Genomic DNA, 25,630 nt, shown 5'->3' on the forward strand with positions numbered 1-25,630 from the left:
CACTTGGCAGGTAATGCTTCTCTCAAAGGTCAGATGGACTCCCAGCGAGGCTTCTAACTGGTCTTTCAGTGTGTAAAGCATGACTTGCTGCTAACACTCGAGTGCCATTTACCATTGTGAATCTCACTAGGTGTTGCCACACATTGGTTTGATAGTCCTCCCTCCCTGACTGCCACAGAGCAGCAGAAATGAGCAGGAGAAGAGAGAAGATGGTGGCTAACAAGCTGTACCCCACCAGTCAGCTGGCAAAGTCAGCTGGTGTTAGCGGGTTCATCGTTTGGGTTCTTGTATGAAAAGCAATCACTAACACGAAATTGGATTAAGTCTGTGGCTGCAGTAAAAGCCAGGCAAACTATCTCAAGGGAGGAAATTTAGCAGTTGGTGACACCCATGATTCCCAGGCTGGAGGCAAAGCATTTACATCCAAGTATTAAAATTAATTCTTGTATTTATAATTGTGAAACTTAGTCCAATTATATTTGGGCTACATTAAATGCAGATTTATCGTTATAGCTTCATAAGGGGGCTGCACTGGCCAGTGCATTCAAAACTATGCTTAACGCAGTTATCTACGGTGGCCCTGAGAGGCCAAACGGACTGCAACTTAAGAAAACACCAGCAATAAGAGAAACGCTACAAAAGCACACAAAACACAACAGAAATAGGAAAAAAAAAAACAAGACAGGAATAGGGAAAACGACAACGGAAATAGGAAAAAGGAAAACAGAAATAGGAAAAAACAGATTTCCGAAAGCACAAGGGAAGTGTTTCTGGGGAGACAAAAACCCGACGGACCAGTTGCAGGAACCAAAACATGGTAGGTGTGTTTTATCATGATTCATATAATACTGATGATGGATTTTTAGGCTAATAGTTAGGCTAACACACTTACCTCTCATCTTTTCTTTCCTCACAAAACCGATAGATCCTCCACTTCTTTTAAGTGTCTCCCAGCGCAATTCTTAGCATATTTTGGTTCCTGCTACTGGTCCGTGGATTATTATCTCCCCAGAAACACTTCCCTTGTGCTTTTGGAAATCTGTTTTTTTCCTATCCCTGTTTTCATTTTTCCTATTTCTGTTTTCTTTTTTCCTATTTCCGTTGTGTTTTGTATGCTCTTTTCTTTTTTCTTATTGCTGGTGTTTTCTTAAGTTGCAGTGCGTTTGGCCTCTCAGGGCCACCGTAGGTTATCCGATGGCAGCCATACACCTGGTCTGGGTTCACTATATAAGGTTGGCCACTGTCTTTGTTCACAATGACTCTGCTGAAACAACAACAGCATGGATACATTAGGCTGTGAGCATGCTGGTAATGCTGGGAATGAATCGGCGGTCTTCAGTTCCTGCCCTTTGAAGGAGACTGTGTAAAAGTCGTGCAGTTGCGAAAAGGTTAATGCAATATTTTCTTGTTAAACCACTGCTGACTTTCACAAGTTAGAGCATCCTGTCACTGTTCAACTTATGGAGGCGACTGTATTTCACTTTGACGCAGCTGCCCGCGGTGGGGTATTCGCAGCCATTATTGTGACACTTTGTAGATGTCTTCTTTTCACCAAGTGGGAGATATCACAGCTACCAAAAATGAACGATGGCTATCTTCAGTTGGAATAGCTTTGCTGGGACGCTTAATGGAACGGGGCTGTCATTACTCTCATTAATTCCACCTATGCTTCTCCCCGCTCTGAAGCCAATATGTCTGCTGTGACCAAAGCTCATTATATCCTTATTCCATATCTGCTGTTCTTTGTTGTACCTTTCAGAAAGTTCCAGGTACAAATGTGTGAAGCACTGACCCAGTTTGCTGGGTCCTCCTGCATCCTTCCAATTCACTGCCCTCTTGTGCTTTTTGTCCTGCAGCTGTATGTATAAAATGTTGTCTGCAGTGAGATGAAATACCGTAATTGTAAATTTAACACATCACAGGGTCACGAGGGATTGTATGACCTATAATCTTGCCCAGGGGGTCTTTTTTCCCAAAAGACCTTTAATCCCAACTCACGCGGAAAAATGTGTGTCAGTAGCAGTGTTGGGTAAGTTACTTTAAATTAGTAACTTAGTTACATTACTAGTTACTTCTCTAAAAAAGTAACTCAGTTACTTCAAGTTACTCGTTACTTTCAGAGTAACTACTTACTAGGGAAAGTAACTTTGGTTTTACTCAGAATTCTCTTGTTAATGTGTTGCTTCCGTAACTGGATACCCAGCCAGACTGCCAGTCTTCTAGCTTGCTTACTTGCCACAAGTGCACTGTGCCACCTACCAACAGAAAGAAAAAAAATAATGTGCATATTTCCACGAGAGAAATCACGCCTGGACCGTCGTTGACCGCCACCATGATTCTAGCCTGCTTTTTACATCCAACACAAAAACTGCAGTCGTGGTGCTTTTGATTGTACTCAGAACTTGGAAATTCTGCCTTCTGAATAGGAAGATGTAGGTAACACCAGACTGCAGATGAGCTGCATCCAGGGCTGGACTGGGACAAAAAAATCGTCGCGGGCATTTTGACTAGAGACCGGCCCACCATTATAGGAAAAATCATAAAGCCTTTGAATGAAAATAAACACTGTTGTGACAGTGATGTACACTGTTCTGATGGTATATATGTATCAATCTATCAATCGTTTGTTGTAAGACTCAGATAATTATTTTTTAAAAAGCCAGACATTTTAAATGAGAATAAGAATGAAAAGTATTTCTTTGTGCCCCCTTTCCTGTTAATGCCCTACCTGGCCCCCTGACAACACTTTGCTAGATCCGCCCCTGCACAGTTACCAGCTGTCAGCTACGTAGAAAAGGATCCTGGTGTTATTGTCTCTCAGAAACAGTTCATAACTTCCTTCAACTCATTCATGTCACCTAAAAGGTAAACCTGTTTCTCCATCACCTGTTCAGCTCTGATGATTCAGTAAGGACATCTCCTGGTTTCATCTTCATGTTTCCCTCTCACCAGATAACCAAACCGACATCATGACCAGCAGCTTTACAGCTGTGGCTCCAGCAAACATCAGCTGATACTAGAAATTAATATTAAATAAATTCTAACAACAGCTGATCAAGCTTAAACGTGCTGCTGTTGTTTAACGCGACATCCGCTGGTTTCCTCTTTCTGGCGCAAAGTGGGCGATAAACAAACAAGAGAAAAAGCCGATCAGCTGATCATTGATCAGTTTCGTGATTGAAGTAGAAACAGGAGAGAATGAGAGAAGAAGAGGCAGCTGTGCAGCTTCAGCTTTGTGTCTTTTTCATTGTAGCTGAAGTCCGGGACAAACTGTGTTCCTTTTAACCTCAGTACGAAACGCGTAATATTTTCTCTGAATACCAGGCGATTCTGTTTTTTAGGGGCGCTTGGCAACTCTAATAATTAACCGTATGAACAAAATAAAGTTCAACATCAGTAACATAGCACCCACCCAGCTGTATAGAAACTCCGTCATGCTAGCTAGCACGCAGTACGAAAATGTCAGCATACCGAAAATAAACTCCACCTAAACTTGGTTTATATCTGACTCCGATAGACTGCAGGTCATAACTTCTTACCTGAAGTTCAGTTCACCTGACACGCGGACCGGCGGCCGCTTGGGTCTCTCTCTTGCCTCCCTTTTCCTTCATCCACCTGCTGGCTTCCACCACTTGCTAATGTTATTGAATCTGTGGAAGCTCGCGATATCCACCACCGCAGTAACGAGTAACGAGCCTATCTAAATCCCAGTAACGAGTAACGCGTTCCTGGTTTTGGCATAATAACTAGTTACCGTGCTCGTTACCACAATAATAACGTAGTTACTGTAACGCGTTACTTAATAACGCGTTAGTCCCAACACTGGTCAGTAGACACACAGCAGCGGCCCCATTTTAACGCTGACTCTGGCATTATGCTGACTTAGACACTTTTTATGTAGTTACATTTATAACTTTTTTAACTTAGATGTACACTCACTGCCCACTTCATTAGTTATACCTTGCTAGTTCCAGATTGGACCCCCGTTTGGTCTCAGAACTGCCTTAATTATTTATGGCATAGATTCAACAAGGTGCTGGAAACATTCCTCAGAGACTTTGGTCCATATTGACATGATAGCATTACACCGCTGCTGTAGATGTGATGTGAATCTCTGGTTCCACCATATCTAAAAGATCTCTATTGGTTTGAGATCTGTTATGTCCAAGAAACCAGTTTGAGATTATCTGAGTTTTGTTTTGTGACATTACCCCATATCACGCCACAAGTTGTTTAAATCACCTTTCTTCCCCATTCTGATGCTCAGTTTGAACTTCAGCAGGTCTTCTTGACCATATCTACACGCCTAAATGCACTGAGTTGCTGTCACTTGATTGGTTGATCAGACTGGGTTAACAAGCAGTTGAACAGGTGCGCCCAATCAATTGTGCAGTTTTATTTATTTTCCAGCTATGAGCATGCATCAACCTTGAAGTCTTTATTTTTAATGTTCCATGTTTGCCAGTGTTTTTTTTTTTTTTTTTAAAGTAAATATATTCAAATTCAAATCTTATACAACGAGCTGGAAAATATATATTCTTTCCTAATGCAGCTTTCAAAAACAGTATGATTACAGCCATCGGTGATATGGAAATCTTTTACTGCATCCATTTTTGTGTGGTTTTTTTCTAAGTGATTCTGGGAAACTTTATATTTTATTAAGTCGATTTAAATGAGGTACAGTAAGGAAAGAAAAAAAAAACCTGACCGACTCTCACAATCTTGCAAATCACCATACTTAAACTGACTTTCATATTTAAAAATACAAAAAAGGTGGTTTTGTCTTCTGAGTGTCCTTACATGACCCAGATATACTCTGATGTGTGATTACTGCAGCATTATATAAATTCTTGGCTGCTTCACATATTGCAGTCCAACTTCATTGGCTATTGTTTAATAAGCACCAGGCTAAAGAAAGTGTTTGATGTTAAAAGCTGCACTTTTAATAAACCACAGCAGCAGGACCCAATGTATGTTGCAAAATAATGAAGTCTATATGGGAGGTGTACAACATAATTATGCAGAGCAGCACATTAGGCGGCATGCTAAAACTTGTTTTGAGAGCAAACATTACTCTTCAGGGCTTTTTTCCCCCACATACTATAATGTGTTACTACAAAACAAATTGAAAGTGGTACAACAGGGAAAAAGCATGTAAGAAAAGCATGGTTCAAGTGAGGGGAGAAATAAAAATAAAATAAAGGAACGTGTTAATCAGAGTGTAGAATGAAGTCAGTTAAATTTCTGGGATATTGATCTGGTCAGGTAAGTATTAGAGGGGGCAATCAGTTTCAGCTGCTTTGGTGTTAATGAAATTAACAACAGGTCACAACCCCCAAAACAGGAATGGTTTCACAGGTGGAGACCCCTCACATTTTTCCCTCCTTCTTTTCTTTTTTTTCCCCACTAGTTTTGGTTAGGGTCAGTATCATTATTGGTGGCATGAGGCGAAACCTGGACCTTCGCCCCTAAAGAGGTTGCACAGGTAGTCCAGGATGGGACATCAATGTGTACCAGAAGGTTCACTGGGTCTCCCAGCAAAGTCTCAGACATGGAAGAGATTCTAGCAGACAGATTGTTAATCAAGGAGAGCTGGACAGGAATATAGAAGGTCCATAACTCACCAGCAGGACTGGTATCTGGTCTTTTGTGCACGGAGGAACAAGACGAGCACTTTGAGCTACAAAATGACCTCCAGCAAGACACTGGTGTGAAAGTTTCTGACCAAATAATCAGAGACTGGCTTCATGAGGGACAGTAATGGTCTGATGAGGCTAATACCATTTGAAGGATGCCCAGGCCAGGCAACAACACCCTGGTTTCCATTAGTTATCGAGGATGAAATCCTTGGACTCATTGTCAGACCCTGTGCTGGCGCAGTGGTTCCTGGGTTCCTCCTAGTGCACAACAAAGCCAAGCCTCACATGTTGAGTCAGCGGGCACGTCCTGGAGGATAAAGGACCCCATCCTCACCTGACTCAAATTCAGTAGAACACCTCTGGGATATGTTTCGGTCCACCAATGCTACCAAGTTAAAGTATCCAGGGGCTCTGGTCCAGATGTGGGAGACCAGGACACAGTTTGATACAGAGCGTGCATACCAGCATGTGGGGATCCTGCAAATTACTCTGCCATTTATAATTCTGCAATAGAAATTTCAGCAAAATGGACTGGCTTCATATTCTTTCACTTTGATTTTTGGGGTGTCTTTGAGTTCAGCCCCTCTGCAGGCTGGTAATCTTAATTTCCATCAAATGATGTAACATTTTGTTCCCAGAGCTTACCCAGTTGTACAGCTATTCAGCATGAATATTTCCCACTGAGATCTGATTTGTTTTCAAAGTGTTTATTTAATTTTTTGAGCAGTGTACATTACTTTAGTCAGCAGTGGTACAAAGACAAATTACAAAATAACAGATTGGATTCACTTTAAAGTTTATTAAGATATAAAGCAGACTCATTAAATTTACCAAGTGTCCACTAATAAGTCAGCTCTCAATAACAAAACAATCCACAGCAATGTAGTTTGATATCAACTCAAGACTCAAATACACCAAAAGGTTAACAGTAGGGAGAGGAAAAAAAAACAAACAAAAAAAAACTAAAAAACACTCAGAATCCTCGGTTCCCTAAAAAACATGCATGCCCATCTTGCTATGGTTTACAGATATCAAATGAGCAAAACAAATTCAGTTCCAAGATCAAAACAGCAAGATTTAAAAGCCTTGCTGCAAACCAATGCACCACCATACATGTCTGCAAACCACGCTGCTAACAACTTCTGCTTTCATTTTAACTCTGTAAAGTTTAACAAGCGGTTTGTGTGTTTTCTTAAAGACTGTGCATTATATATAAAATCTTAATTAGTTTAAAGGACAAGCAACACAATAAGAGTTAAGAGGCAGATAATCATTTCCATACCTTGCCAACCTCCAAGTTGTGAAGAGAAAAAACATATTGATCCCTCAATTTGGACACGTTGAGAATGTAGTGGTGTTTGGTCTCATTGATAGCTAATGAAAGCTTGTGGGCTTTGGACAGTACCAACAACCGTGTATTCATTCTTTAGCCCACTGGCTTCTCTTAGACACAGAGGAGTTACTGCTAATTAACAAAGTTTGACTCAACTGCTGGAGACCTGTGCCTTAAAGTGTAGGTTCACACAAGTACATCGGTTATGTAGCAAAACAGAAGGGTAAGAATAAACCATCACCTTTGGTTTCTGAAGACAATACAATAACAACAATAAAACTCATTCAAATACAATTTGAGATGGTTAAATTAAAAGGAAATATCATTTCACAATCAAGGGGTACAAATGGATCAAATCATACGGCGCTGACAAAGTTTAAAGTTGGTCTGATTTTTTTTTTTTTATAGTGTCATAACAAAATACATAATGGTATTTAAAAGAAAATGCAGGCACACATGGAAATATCTCAACTGAACCAAAACATGTTTAAATCCTACCAGTTAGACTTCCACATCCAAATTAACTACAGTTATGACTAAAGGTAAAATAAGGCAGTTGAAATTTTGCATAGCTGATATCTGCAGTACAGAACACATTTTGCCATAATCAAGCCTTACACCCTGGAGACCCCACAGTTTTGCTCTGAAACTGGTTAGGATACAAAATAACCACAAGCCCATATCTATTAAATTCACCTACTGAATAGCTTTGTCCAGTTGATTTCCCTTTCCGAAGAATAGACACTTGATTTAGACAAGAGTACATTTGAGTTGGTGGAATAGAAATGAGGCGGTGGAGGAATATATTGGGTCAAACAGACAAGCGGTCTATGGAAAGATAGAAGAAATATGCTAAAAGCTTCTCTCTTTGATAGAGTGACATGCTCAATCTATAGAAAAACTCATTGGTCAAAATCCTTTGTTCTTTTTAAACAATAAATGTGTGGGGTTGGAGGTGAGGGGTCTAGATGCTATCCATAGCTTTGAATTCACTCAAAGCCTGCACAGGGTTCACGTGCTTCCTCTGAGAAGATCTCTTGACTCTGTTGGTCTGGCCATCATCCTGCTTCTCTCTTTTCACCAGAGGCTTCTTCTCGGGAGCTTTCATCTTCCAGGAGACAGCGGGCATATTGAGTGCCTCCATGCCCTTGTTCTTCTGGTACTTGGTAGACGCGACGTAAGACGCCTTGACAGTGGACACCACGGCATTCATCAGGTTCTTTGCTGCTTGAATGAGTGACATGGCGCTGTCCAACTGATACGGTGGAGGAGATGTTGGGTGGAGAGGGGGCAGGAAAAGGACAAAAAAAAAAAAAGAAAAAAGAGAGAACAGGGTCAGCTTTGTAAAATTATAAAAGCAAAGACTGATTAAATCGTTTTTAAGCTCATGTCAAGTTAAAAGTGAACTAAATCCATCCCTATAGTTTTGTGGGGAAGTGTTCACACTGAAGAATTAACAACCAGTCCCTTGTCTGAAATACAAACATGTGTGACAAAATTTGGAATATGTAAAAAGGTCACACCAATTTAATCCCTACACTTAACAGCCCCGGAGACACCACTGACACTTGACACAAAGTAGTAGAAGGATATTCTCTTTTCTGCCCAATAGAAAGGAGGAAGTAATTCATTATTCCCTGCACAGATATTTAAATGAATTTAACTGGCAAGTAAGTGGTTAATTAGTGCTTAAAGGACCTGTAATTTCTTTTTTTTTTTTTTTATTACAAAGTGTTATCTGAGGCAGTAAAAAGGTTAGGAAACATCAGGGCAACATTAGTCCTTTCCAGCACAGAGAAAGCCACTAAATGCTGTTATGTGTTTATTCAATTTAAAATTTAAGCTGCAAATTATAGTTCAGAGAATAAATCATTAAGTAATCACAACCAGCAGCCAGTGTCATTAAGCCTCTATTTTTAATTTATTTGGGCAACAATAGATAATAAAACTTTGAAAAGTAGCTGTGGGATTCTATTGATTTAAGAACTGTTGTAGAAATTAAAGGCATTCCTCTGAGATTTCACTACACACAAGTGCAGTTCTGTTTACATTGATTATCCCATGAAGCTGACAACAAAGCAGCTCAAGTTTCCAGGAACCTGCACAGTTTGCACCACTATTCAGTCTCTTCATTCTTCTCAATTACTGCCACTTTGGCCACGTTTGAAGCTGCATCACTGTCACCAAGTCTTACCAGCCTGCAATCTCTCCCCCCCCAAAAAAAAATCCGATCTCAAACTTGAACTCAATTCAACAGTCGTTTCAGCCTGATCCGATGTGAGGTTGAAAGATAATGAAAACTGGAATATACAGCTAAAAGTGGTCGAGGATAAAATGAAAAGACTAAACTTACCCCAGAGACAACCAGCTCTCCTCCCAGGTTCTGAACCTCGGCCTTGACTTTACTGCAGATGTTAAGCTGGTGGCAATACAAAGCAATACGCTGCAGGTAGGCAAGCAGGTCCTGCTTACAGCTGGAGTCAGGACACTATGAGAGAGAGAGACACACACAGGTTACATGCAAGCATCCTTGTTATGCACAGCTTTCTATCTATAATATTACCTGTTTGCATGTAGCTGCTAATCCGTTTAGTTACTTGCTGGCACAGTTAAATTTACTATGGATGCAATTATGTTCAGCTTTATCAGGATAAGATAGTAGCAGTGTGACAGGTAAGGTAGACACCCACAAAATGAAAGCGCTCTGAGCAAAAATGAAAAACACGCCCACAACCTGGTAGATAACTCATCTTCACAAGGTTAAATATGATCAAGTCACACAGATTGCAAATTCTAGTAGGAGCCAAACACTGCTGTCAATCAATTAGTGTTGATATGAATGTTGTGTGAAGTCTTTTTGGGAAAGAAACATTTTTTATTTATTTTTTTACTGAAAAGTGTAAACCCAAGCACAGTTCATTGATTGTTTTCAAATCTGCCTTCAGTAATCTGAGTTCTTAGAGGAAAAGAGTTTGAAAACACCTTCATGCCAACAACTTAAGCAATGACCTTAGGCGTGAAAGTGCAAATAAACTTCTCAGGGTTGGAAAAGCACTCAAACAGGCTTCGGTAAATACAGTCTAATCAGAGAGTGAGCACGTAATGGTGCAGAGAAACCTTAAAATGCGCAGTTAAGCAATTTGGAGACCATAGGTTCATTTAAGTTTTAAAAAAGTCTCTTACTTTTGTTCCCAAGGCCTATCAAAAGCCAGCTAGAGGCACACAAAAAAGAATACACTGAAGCATTAAACTTATAAAAGCTATTTCAAAGTTTAGAGCCTCAAAAAATGTATTTTGTTTAGCACTGGCAACCTTTTGAATTATAGCATCGTAATTAGACTTGGGCTCTACCTGGTTTACTAAACAAGCCCCCTGCTACCAGAGTAATTAGGCCACAGTACTCTAAGCTGCTCATCAGGTGAAGGATCTAAGCAGTCTAATGGGGCTCCGATGCTTTACAACAGATCATTACAGTGACTTGAGTCACAGCTAGCATGTCAGCGACAATCAGACTGGCTATTCTATATGATCAAAGGCTAGCAATTGTCAACATCACCTACCAAACACAAAATATCTATGAAAATGTAAAATATTTGGGATGACCATGTCTGTGAAAAATGTCAGAGGGAGGAGTCTTTGGCAGCTGTTAATTTTTGAGCGCACAGAAAAGGTGAAATGGAGATAATTACAGCCAATCTTTTAATTGATAAAAACTCTCTGGGACAGAGCTTGTGAGATCAGTGCTAAAGAACACGAGTGTAAACAAGTGCTTGCATGTCTTGGGATAAACAAGAAACACTGTCTATAAGCATGCAAATGACACAGCGGGGCATAGGGGTATCTCCTACTTGGCTATAATGGCTTTTACTCCTCCTTAAGTGCGTCGACCCAACCAAAGGCGACAAAACCCCTGTTTTCATTTCTGTATTAAAGGAGGGAGGAAGAGGAAACATAAGTAGGATCCTGATTTTTGGACACTTCAAACAGACTAGGACTTATGATGCGTCTAATCCTGCTGAGCGCATCAGTATCCCTAGTGGGAGAACAGAGTGCACGGCTGAGTATAGTGCACTCACTCCCAGCCATACAGCCGTGCATGCATGAATTTAAACACCATCCAAGCCAGCACAACTGTACTCATTCATACGTGATGGGTCACCACAGCAGAATAGAGCGTACAACCAACGCATCCTTTAACTACTCAAGTAGACCTTATCTACATATAGAAGGACACAAACATCCTAAAGCATCTACAATTACAATTTATTGACAGTTCTTTAGATATTCCATGTACATTTTAACAAAAACATTCACGTTTTCTGTATTATCACTATCTACTATTGACTAATAGGACAGGCTAAGCAGAGAGGACTGAAATGTAAGTGTTGACATTCTATTAAAAAGGTATGGAAGAAGAGATGATGATCATTGTACAGGAGAGAACTAATACAAGGCTGAGACCACAGAAAATGGTAGAAAGAGGAAGGTTTTAAAAAAAGCAGCAGCAAAGGGGAAAAAAGAAAAATAAGTAGGAGAAAAGACAGGGATGAAGAGTGAGCCAGAGGGGGAACAGAGTGGAGTAAATAAGAAGTAGAAATCCAACTGGGGAAAAGGAAGGTAGACGAAAGGATTCAACTGTAGTTGGGAGGGGCATTTAAGTCAGAGAGAGAGAGAGAGAGAGAGAGAGAGAGAGAGAGAGAGAGAGAGAGAGAGAGAGAGAGAGAGAGATGCAAACGCAAAGACCTGGGATGAGGTTGAATGCAGCAGCCATGCTAATGAAGGCTTGGGGAAGTATTCAGATGGCTGGAAGCAGGGCACTGTGAAAGCATCACTTGTGCTCATACTCAGCTCAGCTGCTGGCTTCACTTAGCACTCAGGAAACTCTGCAACGCTGCTCTGACTGTGACATGTGAATACATAAGTTGCAAAAAGAAGAGACAAGAGCACCTTGAATTGTTTGGGTACTGCAAATGGAAATAGAAGTGATTAATGCAGGTGGTAAAACTAAGGTACCTCAATAAATACCTGCACTGTTAACGCTTCCCTAAAACCAGGTGGATCAAAGGGCAACATATCTCTGCTTTTAGACTTTATGCTTTAAATAATTAATACTTCAGGTGTAGTTTTACAACCTAAATGTTATTGCATCTGCAGGCTGTGCAAGCACTTTCCCTCGGTAGTCAAGTTAAAAATCTAGCCTGTTATTTAAACGGTTCACTCAACAAAATCTGCTCTTGCGTGAGTTTTTAACTATTAGAACACACCACTGCCTATTTTTGTCTCGTCTGTGTGCTGCTCTAAAATTGCATACAAGCCTTTTTATGTAACCTTTATGGCAAGGATCTTGCAAAACTTTATAAATATAAAAAAACTTAATGATTTTTATGTACCACTCTCTGGATGTAATGGATTAATGTTATTCTTAGGAGATTCAGTGATTTAGGTTAGTAAGACAATCTGATTTTGGGAATGAGTGTATATTATCTGGTGTTTGGGAGCAAACTTATAAGCTGTGGGTAGCCATTTGTCAAATTGAGCTGCGCAAAAGCCATCTTGTACATGATCATTTTGGAATTTGTATTTTAATTGATTAGTGAATAAACTGAAATTAAAAACAGTTGTTTAATAGGACAGTCAACTTTGCCTGGCCAGCTACTGTGGAGAGATGGCAAATCAAGAATAGGTGCACTAGAGACAATTCTGGTTATCTTTTCAGGACAAACCAGAAAGACAAATCTTTTCAAAAGCAGCCAGCAGTACAGCCAGAAATGTCAAAGATTCTAGTGTAGTTTTGCCTCCCCTTCACTTCTTTAAGTACCTTTTAAAGAAAGAAAGGTGAAACAATGGATGACATGGGGACAATGGGTACCAGATCAGTATTCTAATTTGCTAATTGAATCTCTTCAGTAACAATGCCTTACAAGACTTTTAGTGTACTACACATTTATGTGGGTCTGAAAAGAGTGGGTAGCTCTTTCTTTACTTTGCATCAAAGCTGTAGCTCTAGAGAAGCTCACATCACAATCCAAACAAAAGCAAAAAATGTATTTTTTTCCAATCCACTGCACACAAAAAACAGGAAATGTGGCAATAAGAATGACAGTGCAGGATGCTGAACAAAGCTCTCTCTGTGTGCTTTGTGTTGAGTAACAATCTATGATTTAAATAATGATCGGATGGTGAGGTCCCATCATCGGCGAGTGCTATTCAGTTCTATTATACAGAGCAGAGGCAGAGCCACTGAGCTGCCACCGCCCAGCGCTGACCTTTCCGGACGCATCACCCAGAGGAAATGCCAATTTCCAATATTTACTGACAGTGCGGCATTCTAATGTGTCTGCCAGGAACCTGTTGGGGTGAGCCATGCGACATGAGACCCAAGAAGCGTTTTCTGTTATGTTTGCTTTTCAGTCATGAGAAAATTTAGTCTCCACTGTCCTGAGGCAATTGAATGTTTTCTCTTACTGTATTTATTGGAGGGACCTGTTGCTCTAGCCTCTAAATTTGGACCGCTCCCTGAAGTCTTCCTTCCAGTTATCTTGTCTACTCAAAAAGACCCATTTATACATCCATTTAGATAAAATGACTTAGTTAGAAGTGCAGTGAGAAAGTTAAATTAGAAAAAAACTGTACCGATAAAGCATCTTTCAACCCTATAAAATCACACCTCACCATAAAACACCAATAGCCAATTTGTTCTCCAACAGTTGAAAGGCAGGCTTAAACACAAAAAACATTTATTCAGGTGAGTTTGACAGTCTACTGTTGTGGATGCATTTTAATAGCTTCAATGGGAAAAAAATAAATAAAACAATACAGAACCTTGCCTGCCGGTATGCTTCTCTATACAGAATTACTGCTCAGATATACTGGAGACAAAAGTTCAGTCTGCCCAGGCCAAATTCAGTTAGCTTCGTATGTGAAACAAGCTTTGCTGCAAACATGTCTATGCACTACCAGTGTTTACTTTAAATTAATTTCATATACAATTAGCAAACTTTTGCATACAAGTGTAAAACAAGTACTCTGGGTGGAGGAGAAAAAAAAAAAAAAAAAAAAAAAAAAGTACCAAGTCTCTGTCTGGTAGAAGTTTTTGGATAATTAACTATGCCTAACATAAAGGACCTTCAGGACAACCCGCCGCTGGGCACCTTTATCTGCGATTACACCTCAAAACTGCCACAGGGGTTGCAAGAAGAGATGAAAGAGAGAATGTGCTTTGGGGAATAAGAGATTCATGGCAAACTCCTGGAGATACAGGAAACAAAGCGCTGAAAAGACCATTCTGTTTTCTTTAGGCAAGAACTGAAGTACGAGATATGGCTAAGCACTGACAGGAAGTGATCGATTTCCAGCTATAGTCTGTGTAGACATTTCAAGATAACGCAACAACATAAACAACGCTTAGTATATGATATGGGGTTTAAAACTTACCAAAACAGCAGCAAAAAGTACAATAGTGAAAAATGGGATGGCTTCAAAAGCATATGAACTGAAAAACCTCAGCAGTAAGAAATTCAAAGCAGCTTTACTTGTGGATAAAAACTAGATGGATTAAAACTTCCCAGGACTCTAAAGTGCAACCATTTAGGTCTCACAACCATAAACTTGCCATGTGAGACAAAGATGAGATATGCATTTTCCCATTGGTATGCCTGACTTGTTGTGACACACTACACTACAGGTTTCACCAACCTTCTAAACAACACATTTGCATAATATTGCACCAATGACAAACAATGGGCTGTGAGGTCAGTTTCATGATCATTAATATCCAAACTGTCATGACCATTGATCAACAACCACTGATCAAAGTCCATTTGTCAGTGGTGCTAGTTTCAGTCATTATGTTTATAAGGTTGGGAAACGTGCCGTCAGCTGAGACTGAAGAAGTCACTTGGATGAGTGATGAAACGTTTCTCCCACTGAAAATGCTACATCCAGATGAACAGAATCAACTTTTTGGGATTTCCTTACCTGGATGATTGAGCACGCATCAAGATAAATGAACAATAAAAAAACAAATTAAAATAGTGGACTCCACCAGTATACTGGTAGTGTATTATCCTGCAGCCCTGCATCTTCTTTGTAAGACCTCTGATCAAGTGGATATTCCTTTGCTTTCTGTTCACAGAAATCTTTCCAGTAAAGGTTAATTGTAAAGCCCATTCTTTTTTACTTTACCAAGCTAGTGCTGATTCTATTACTATTGATGGCCAAGAATAAATCTGCCATGGGCAACCAATATCAATCACAGTTCATTTTAAACTATGTGATGATAGCGACATTTCTTAACTGCAGCTGCTAAAAAGAAGCTCCGTATTTGGTTTGGGCCGATTCAATCACACTGGCACTTGGGAATGTTAATGTGACATTGAAGCAGACAGGAGAACATCAAGCTGGGAGCACGCCAGGAAAAAACAAAAAACAAAAAAACTGTCGAGGTAACCACAGGGACCAATTAAAAGGTCCTCATCAATTTTTAATGTTCACGCTTCACCTGTCAGTCAGGCATTTTACTGTCGGACTTGTAAGCAAAACTGATGACTCTCTCTAGCCGTGCTAAGTTATGTTAAAACACTTACATTTAACTTTGACGCTCTAAAGCAAATAGTTTCTGGCTCTGAATTCACCATAGGTGTGAATTCAAGTGTGAACGGTTGACCGTTTTTTCCTGTGTCAGCAATGCAACCTGTCCTCGGTGTACCCCACCTCTTGCCCTATGGTAGCTGGGGAGCAACCCCAGGAACTCTGAATTGGACAAGTGCAACATATGGATGGATGAAAATAATAAAATGCAACTGAATGAGAGCTGATGGTCCTTGGTTAGAAAAAAAGAAATCCAAAAAAGAAATCTTCATTTGGTGGTTGAGTTGAGAATTTGTGGGCTCTCTGGCTGACTTTCCTTCTCCTCTGCAGTAGGTAATTTACAACCCTGCATATGTACAGTGTCTAGGACCGGAGCCTGGATCAGACTGACCAGCGACAGAGCCAGTGGATCACCATAAATCTTTACTGATTGAATGCAAATTGGAAAAGTACACTATGTATGTCAGTATACATCAGGAGAATAAAGCTTGCGCAACAAATGCATACAGCATGTGCATGCCCATTCTCCAAATATGTAAGCCTTATTTTATGTGCTCGTGTTTGCATGTGTACATGCAAGTGTTGGTAAGAAGGCAAGCAGCTGCAATTTATAGGCTACATAGTGGCTAACACATTTGCATTATAAATCTCAATTACATAGCATTATTTGCTTACTGGCCCCTCAGATGGAATTCTCATAAGGTGCCCTGCAGAGGAGGGTCATAAATTCTTAATAAACTGCAGTGCAGACCTTTGTACAGCAATGACCTAAATCCTGTAGCTCATCTCTGCACTACACTCATTTCTTTAAATTTTAATAAGGCTCCATTACACATATTTAACAGTTTTTCAAAAACCCCAAACTAGACCATGTCCACCTGCACATTTCTTTTGAACACAGCACTCATGTACCAAGCACATCATGACACAGTCTTACAAAGAAGAAATGTGGGGTGAGATGCTGTGCTATCAGTCTGGGACCATCTGCCAATGTGTTTTATATGAGGAGCAAACCCTCACAGGCCCTGCAGGCCAGAGGCACAGAGCACAAGTGATTAATATGCCTAGGTTAATGAGCAGTCCCAGCTTTGCCTTTGCTTCTCAGACTCTGTCAGTCTATGTGCATCCTGGTAGTGATTCACTTAACCACTGCTGATGGAGTATGCAGACCATCCTATAGCGCATTGCCTTTGCTGCAAGTGGGCCTGTGGCATCTCCTGCTTTGTTAAAGATATGGCCCTAAAAATAAACAGCCTGCGTAAATACATTTTTAAAAACTGCCACCTGGCAATTATGCTGCTAATTAAAAGGCGAAGCACTCTTAATAGATTCATCTCTCAGGAGAGACATACCTCTCTCAACGCAAATGCAATGCCCCCTTTTTCTACCTCTCTCATCTCCATCATTCCCCTCGTCTCTACCCCATGTCCATCCCTGGGAGCCTTGGCTGATGTGTTATGGGAGAGTGTCGCCTGATCTGCTAGTGTTTTGGTCTCTGCTGAGAGAGAAAGGCTAAGAGGGACAGCTGGATGGGTTCAGAGGCTGAAGGGGTCCTCACTCTTGGCAAAGACTTCTGTTTCAACAGCCAAAGCTCTTCATTTATTCATACTTTGAGTGCCTCCAACCCCCAAATCCTCTCATAGTGCGTACACATAACCAAAACACACATACACAGAAAAGATAAAGAAACAAGTACCTACAACGAGTTTAGTACATAAAGGCAAAATAGGTACCTGAATCTAACACATCCACACACAAACTGCCAAATGGAGAAACATGTCAGTCAACAGACATGCTTGTATGTAGGCATGCACACACAGATATGCACACTCACACCTGCACAGTTACCCATCTGTTTTCTTTGGGGGATAGCGCTGTTTTCATTAAAGTGAATAAGCATCTTCAAAAGCAGCACTGAGGCATATAAAAGTCACTTTCCAGAGCTTATTCCCTATTCAGATGATTCAAATGCAATCAGGTCAGTACAGGTAGCACTGTTACTTTTTGATAGACGTGGGGTTGTAATATTAAGGATCTGCGGCCACCTTAAATAAAATATCAGATGTGCAGGGTATTAGGAGGCCAGCAGCTCATTATGTCAGACTATGGGGGGGTGGAATCTGCTTAAAGCTTAATGCAGATGTTTCTGCTACAAGAAGAATAACCACGACCTCTCCCTGTGCAGGAAATATGGAAAGGGTACTTGAAAAACCTCTTCCCATTTGAATCAGAGGGGAAATAAAGGTTACAGGCATTGGCAGTTTGCCAGTAAAAGTACATGTATAGTAAGTAATTAGAAAAGGATAAATCCCAAATCAGCTTGTAAACTTATTGCCCTGGAGTATTTAATTTAAACTCTAAAAGAAACAAACAGGCTTCCAGCTTTTGCAGCATTTCACCTATATTATCAGCTGTAGAAGAACTGTTAAAGTTTTGATAAAACTTGTTGGCTTCGACATCTAAAATGAGTGTGTGCCTTTCTGAGTGACTGTGTTCTTGAATACAAGTTGACAAAACCCACAGCTGGTATACTCAAACCACAAAAAGCAAGTGATGTATTTAACGGAGAAAACCTCAAACTGACAACTGTGTCTTGTTAAAAACATCATAACTAAACTCTTCCATGATTTAACGCCAAAATGTATACATGTTGGAGAAAAAAAAAGTAAGCCCCAGCCTTAGAGACGGCACATGAATAAGTTGGGGGATAAATCATGTAACATGTCTCCCTGTGGAGCGCTACAGTGCAAGTATTTAAGTGAAATATGAGGCCATGGATAATTGAATGTGTTTCCTGATGTCAAGGACCATAGTCACTGGGGCAGGGAATAGATGTGAAGAAGTGATGGAAGTTGGAGGAGGGAGATGGAAGAATGAGGGTTTAACACTGAAAGAAATGGTAAATACTGGTAAGGATTGCATCACAGACACTAGTCACACAACACTAGTCTTTGCTGTTAATGTCTGGAAGGACCTCACAGCGCAAGCCTGTTTCTTTGATTTGCTTCTAAATAGACAAAAGAACAAATAAAAGAAAGAAGTATGGGGAAAAAAGTAATTCATGTAGTGGATATTTTCTGTTTTTGTCTGTTAAAAGTTTTGTCAAAGGAGAAAAAAGAAAAGCTTTGCAAATTCAGGTAATGAAAACCTTGACAGAACACCACCATGTAACTTGTGAAACATGAATTGTTATGTACTACTGTTATTTTTTTTTTTTTTTTTTTTAGACCTGATCACAGGGTGCCAAAGGAACTCATAGGGGAGGGGTTTGCATTGCCAAATGTTGTAATGCACGGAAAGATGTGGCGATATGAATGAATAGGACTTTAGAGAAGATAAACAAGAGTATTCCAATGCCAGCAGGCTGACTTTTACCATTTTCAATTAAGATTATGTGTGTGTGTGTTTGTTTGTCTTTAAATGACAAACAAAAATTGTAAACTTTTTCTGGTTCCTGAAATATTTCATGCCAGAAAAACTTGAAGACCCTCTAACAGAGATGAAAACAATGAGCTGGATAACTGAACCAAAGCAATAAATAATAGAAAAACTGATTGGAAATGTCTGAAGAACTCTCATTCCCTTCAAGGTTCCAGGGGCTAAAGGTCATAAGTGAAGCTGTAGCTACAGTGAGGACATGAGTTAGTAGATATTAATTAACTTTGAGGTAATCTGGTGACCATTATATTATTACTGATGCACTGACTTGTGATAGCATGTACCATTTTCACTTCTATCTCCAGCAATTAGTGTTAGATTTACAGTGAGGAAATAAAAGTTAAAGTAAATTAATCTAATTTGTAGCATTAGATAAACTAATCATAAAATGTTAATATTTTTCCATGTAGTCTGAAACATGTGCCACTGATCTGAGATTGGTCCCATTTTACATTATGTATGTGTTAAAATGTTCTGAAACAGAACAAAATCTTTTATGTTACTACCTTACGAAGCTAAATACATATTCAGATGTTAAGAATAAAGCTGTAGTCTACAGATTAATATTAACTTACATAGTCAGCGATGGTGCGGCCCAGCTTGTCCATTCTTGATCCTGCCTCAGCAATTTTCTTGGCAGCGCTAATGACATCAGACGTATTCTTCAGCGGCCCTTTTCCCCTGAGGAGAAGACGTGGAAAGATCAGTGACTGTTTTTGATCTATTGCAAGCTCATTCAATATGCAGGAGCAGCTGTTTGTTTTAGAGGCCTCTTTTTCGGTCAGAAGCAAGAATGTATCGTGAACCACAGGAACACCTCAGGGAAACGGCACCAAATTCAAAGTGCACGCTGGTGCACACATGTCCATACACATAAAACACACTCTGGCATCATGCTGTTCCGTCAGGGATGAGAATGTGTTATAGTCCTTTAAAGTCACAGAGGATTGAGAATAAACTTAAAAAGTCTATTCTCAAAGAACTGGACCATCACACTGCACCATCAAACTCTTGTAGCACCTACGTGTCTTCTTACAAGATTAAATGTTCACTCATTTTTCCTTTGTGTTCAGTCTAATAAAATGCATATTAGGTTGAAAAAAATATGCGTAAAATTTACTGAAAAACTGACAACACTTCGTTCTCCACAAACTGCTTGGAAATAAACTGTCTAGAAGCCATTATATAGCACCAGTACCACGTGCTTTCTACCACAACAGAAAATATAAGAAAAATCTACTTGGAAACTTTTAAGCAACTTTGAAGTGTTTATCACAGGGCTAAGACACAGGACAAAGGTTGATAGGACAGGGGCAAGAGACTTTTTGGATTAAGATTGTGCAATAGTGCAATAAGTTAAATATTTAGTTAGTAGTTAGTAGTAGGTAGTTCTGTGCTTCTGGTCACTGGGCTCCATACTTGGTACGGTAAGCTGCCACTGTTTGTCTCTAGTTGCTGGAAGACTTGCTCATCTTCACTTCTAGAGAATTGTAACAATTTTTATAAACAAATAATTGTGTTATGTTGTTAAATTAACAATCTCCATTTATGTTACACATGGACGCAACTGATTACATTTGCTGCAACACTCCCACATTATTGTTGTTTTATTACTTGCCATTGCAAGCCTTAACTTAATGATAACTTAGAGACAGCTAATGTGGCTATCGGACAAAGTACTTTAGACTACTCCCTTATTTCCCAAGGGATTGCCACACTGGATGGATCAGCATACTTGATTTGGCAGACTTCACGCCGGATGCCATTCCTGATGCAACCCTCCCATTTATCCAAGCCTGGCACCAGCACTAGAAGGACACTAGCCTGTGAGCCCCTGAGGTTGGGTTTGTTTATATCAGGTAATTCTTAACAGTTTAATGTTAACGTTAACATGACCACTGGCCAGGTTGATAACTTTTTAATATTTTAATATTGCTCAAATAGAAACTTTACTGACTTCTTCCAGGGTTTGTCTGCCCGTCTGCATGCAGCACTGCCGTGTAAAGTTGTCAACATACTACTGAATGAGTCCTAAATCCATTTTTTTTTTTAAACTATTAATTAGTATCCAAGTTTTTCTTTCGCACACCAACTTCTCTCTTTTTTTTCCCCATCCGGGTTGGAGACAAAGAAGACAGGAAGAGAAGGCAAGAGAATTGAAAGCAGCAAATTGGAATCCAATTCAATTTAAGGGCTTTGGTCATTGCCACAATATTACACATCCATCCCTGACCATTCCTGAGCCAAACAAAGCCCATCCCAGCACAGGTCAGTCCAGCCCTGACCTGACCCACTGTAAAGCTTATCAGCCATTTGCCACTTTTCCTGCCCCCCCAAGGGACTCTGGGACACAGTTGGCAAGAGGCACAAATTGGATTCAAAGCTGCTCTCTCCAGGCTAAAAAATGAGCCATCCAACCCAGAACAGATGGAATTTTGTGTTCTGTTCTCTTGCTTCCTTTTCCCTCCCCTCTCATCTCCAACCCTTCCCTTCTCATACTCTCCCTCTGCTGCTCTGATGTAAAGCAAGCCAGAGTCCTAGTGGAAAAGGCCACGCGTCAGTGCACATACTGGAAGCTCCCTGGGGACAAGTCAACCCCTGGAGATGGAGCTAACGGCGCTGTGACAGCGTTTGGAAAAAAAAAATTTGTAGGTTGGTAATATGATACAGAAGTTTGCCCCCCAAAAAACACATTAGAATACATAAGCACAGTAATAATTTTTGTACTGCAAATATATAACCATGACGTCCTCCTTAAAAAAAATTGTTTCAAGTAAAAGAATTAAAGGATCATTTTCCAAATCTGCCCACACAGCTGTCCACGTGTCAATGTGAAGCATCCCACATCAAAAGACTGTGACAGGTGGCTTTCAAATATGTTGCATGTTCTCAAGCTATACACATATGCCTTATTCATGAGAGCTGCCATACAGCCATAAGCGATGCAGAGTCAACAAGGATTTCAGTCACTCTCTGTCAGGAGGGAGGTCTGGATCAATTACCTCATACAGCATTAACCTTGGCAGTGCTTTGTGCCAGCTCAAGGTCGTGGGGGCAATAATTTGGACGCAGGCTGAATTAGCCAACTACTGACCTTCCATGTGCTACCACTGCATGTGAGAGTGAAGGCATAATGTGAAGATATTTATTCTGCCCGACAAATGTCCATGCGTGTTCCTTTAGTCGACCAGCTCTCTCACACACACACACACACACACACACACACACACACACACACACACACACACACACACACACACACACACACACACACACACACACACACACACACACACACACACACACACACACACACACACACACACACACACACACACACACACACACACACACACACACACACACACACAAATAAGAAAAGCCACAATGCTAAGTTATGGAATTAAATGAACAACTTCCACACAGTTACTGTGTGGACTGTTAAAACTATTTGCAAAGCATCATTTTCAATTTATTTTAAATGGCAGTAACATAGCAGAGAAGACATAATGTGCTAACTGGAAGAAGTATGACTTATGTGTATAAATTCAATTCAAATATTCAAAGGATAAATAAAGAAATTGCATATAAAGTCAGCAGCTCATCACATTCGTGAAGGTGCCTCATTTTCTATCTAATAGAGCACAGTATTTCTCTTCTTTTATTAGTCACATAAAAATAGTCCATGAGTTACCATTCACTGAAATTTAACTGGGTTAATAAATTTGCTTTGTGATTTCATTTTGCAAACTGTAAGAGAGGTGAAAGGCTACAAACATAGCAACTCATCAAATGTTCATTCACATTCATACTACCATTTCAGTATTAAAGTACTGACTGAAATTCTCAAATATTTATTAGTCATGCTTATTTTTATTATAGCTTTGTCAATTTTTGGCTGAAAACATAACTAAAATATTTTCGAATGATAAAATACATTTGTTAGATAAATAATGAAAGCTGAAGTAGGCATGTGGTTGTCCGAGTTCACTAAAAAGCACTGATTTTAGTCCAAGATGAGCAGTATCATCTGCATGTCATGTAAAAATTTTCTCTTAATCCTCTGCATGAATAAGAAGTACTGCAAGCAAACACGGCTGGTTCCTATTTAACCCTGGTCAGATTGCTGGCTGTGTCAGTAATTCAAATCCTCTACAGCTTTCCAGCAATTCACTTTTTTGGCCAAGGAGACGGGATCTTTGACCCATTCAGAAGATGAAGATAGAGAGGCGGCATTTCGTCATCATCACGGATGTGACTCAGAGTTAGACACACAACGTCCTCTGAGTAATTCACTTGAAAATTTAAAAAGGCACAGTCATACAAATATAGTCAGACGCAAATACAGGCAGCCAGTCAAAATGTCCACTTGTGCATGCCAACATCCAAATGCACTCACACTGTGTAAGCTAGAAGGTAATGTAGAGATGGTGATGTTGGTGAACCATAATCAGTAAGCTCTTTGGACAAGCCCCCAGTGTATTTGGCAAGGGTCACGATTCACACTTTTCTATCAACAGCAGGTGAGAGAAAAGGCCAGTATCACATCCTTTGTGAATTTTCAAGGTCCTGAACTTACTTGTATATCCAACAATGAAAGAACAATAAAGAAAGCAGTCACATGCAGCACTGAGAACTTCATCACTGAATTTGTTGTTTATGGTTTGATGCGTTTTGATGTGAAGTGGAAGCCAACAAATCTGTTAGCAAGTGGCAGAGACCTGGATGAACTGAAAAAGAGCCAAATTTCTAATGAGGCCTTTGGAGGGTACTGGCTGCTACGTCTGTACAAAGGTGTGTGTGTGTTGCTGCAGAGTCAGAGCCAAGAGTGGTGAGATCTCTTATGTCAACAGGTTCACTAAAACAGACTTGACAAAAATTTCAGGATAAGGCCATGTTTAACTACATTTGCTACTATCTGTCCACAAGACTATCTGGGCACTACACACTAAGGTCAATCTTTTCTGATTTTGCTGCTGATACAGAGTTTGCATCATAGAAGTTTAGCAAATTTAGGCACTATTTACCCTCTATGGCATAAAAACACATGGCCCAAATGTGCACAAAAAAGACCGTGTACAGGTAAAAGAGAAACACTAGGAATCTACTACTTACTTCCAGTTCACTTCCACTTCCAAGTAGTTTGCATGTTGACATAATGCTGATTTAGACAGTAATTACAAGTGGCTGAACAGCTTATAACATTATTAAGTCATGACATTTACCAGGTCTTTATTTTATTTTTCTTAGACCCATAGTTCAAATGTAGTCTCTTTTTTGGTGTAAAATGTCTCACCTGTCCCTGCTGAGCTCTTCACCTCTTGAACCATTTACCAAGAGTGAATACAGCCACTTTACAGCAGCTCTGTGGATGGAGAATTCCCACTTCCACAGAGCTCTGTGGATGGAGAGATCTGACACACTGCTTACTGTGCACAGATTAAAGCTTAATCATTCCTACCAACAGTGCTGCTCACACTGAGCATGAGAAGCTGGTGCACAGTAGGGCTGCATGCTCAAATCTCGCAGGAAAAAATGACAACAACGGAGAAAAAAAAAAAACGACACGTCAGGGCATGATCCGGGACGAAAGTAAAACAGGACCCTTCCTGCTCAAAAATTTGTGCGGAGCCATACCACCAAAGCATCAATAACACGTCAGGGATGACGAGAAAGTAACAGGAGAAAATTTGTGCCGGTCAACCACCCAAACATCAATAACGGGAACCTTATACAGCGCTTCCCTGTACACGTCGAACTCCCGCAGGCTCAAAGAAATTACGGAAGTTATTACTTATCACCTGACCAAAGATATATCAACACTGTGCAAAACGAGGGATTTAGGAAAATGATCAACACCCTAGACCAGGGGTCTGCAACCTTTTACACCCAAAGAGCCACTTGGACCCGGTTTCCACGCAAAAGAAAACTCTGGGAGCCGCAAATACTTTTTGACATCTAAAATGAAGATAACACTGTATATATTGTTTTTTACCTTTGTGCTTTGTGTGAACAACTGAGGTGTGCTGCTTATGAAATCCATGAAGTGCTACAGAGAAAATTACATTTTATTTATGTAATTAACACATTTTGAACTCTTAAAGAAATATAACAAAAGCAAAGACACCCAGCTGAACTAAAATGATCCAGCAAACAAAAACTGTTGTCAGCCGCCACCCTTATATCGCCTTTGGGCTGTTGGAGCCTTGACCTGACTCTTAAAAATAATTGGAAAAAAGCTCTATGCTGCTGAAAATGAAAAATAGATACTTGCAAAATTCTGCCTAAATATGTATTTTACCTGGTTAATGCGCGGCGGGCGTGGTTTGCAGCGCCGCTGCAGGGGAGGCGGACGCACCTGAGCGACACCCACAATCACGCCTTGCTGCCTTTACGTCTGCGCTATCTGTGCTGTTGTATTGTTGGTGGTGTATGTCGGGCTGTGAGCTGAAAAGCTACAGCCGGCTGTATGCGTACAGCAACTGTGTGTGAAAAGTGCTCAATAAAGAGATGCTCAAAAGCGTGTTCATGGAAACATCGTCGGGTCTGCCGTGATTTGTTTACAATGAGACTTCTGCTCCTGAACCTCTGTGCACAGAGTCCGCAAATCGAGGCTGTACGAAGTCAGTTT

At 40.2% G+C, this 25,630-nt stretch overlaps 1 protein-coding gene across 2 annotated transcripts in view; it reads right to left on the bottom strand.

The window, feature by feature from the left end:
* Positions 1-6,330: 6,330 nt before the first annotated feature.
* Positions 6,331-25,630, bottom strand: part of ctnna1 (catenin (cadherin-associated protein), alpha 1) — a 72,971-nt gene continuing 53,671 nt past the window's right edge. Inside the window, exons 16-18 of one of the 2 annotated variants that reach the window (XM_031745255.2) lie at positions 19,575-19,680; positions 9,326-9,460; positions 6,331-8,227 (exon numbers count right to left, since the gene is read on the bottom strand). In XM_031745255.2, the coding sequence (XP_031601115.1) occupies positions 7,937-8,227; positions 9,326-9,460; positions 19,575-19,680 (532 nt within the window). In that variant the 3' untranslated portion in view covers positions 6,331-7,936. The remainder of the gene's footprint in view (positions 8,228-9,325; positions 9,461-19,574; positions 19,681-25,630) is intronic. The other variant, XM_031745256.2, reaches the window with a different exon arrangement.

The sequence above is a fragment of the Oreochromis aureus genome, linkage group 2 (assembly GCF_013358895.1).
Source record: "Oreochromis aureus strain Israel breed Guangdong linkage group 2, ZZ_aureus, whole genome shotgun sequence".
In the NCBI taxonomy this organism is placed as follows: Eukaryota; Metazoa; Chordata; class Actinopteri; order Cichliformes; family Cichlidae; genus Oreochromis; species Oreochromis aureus.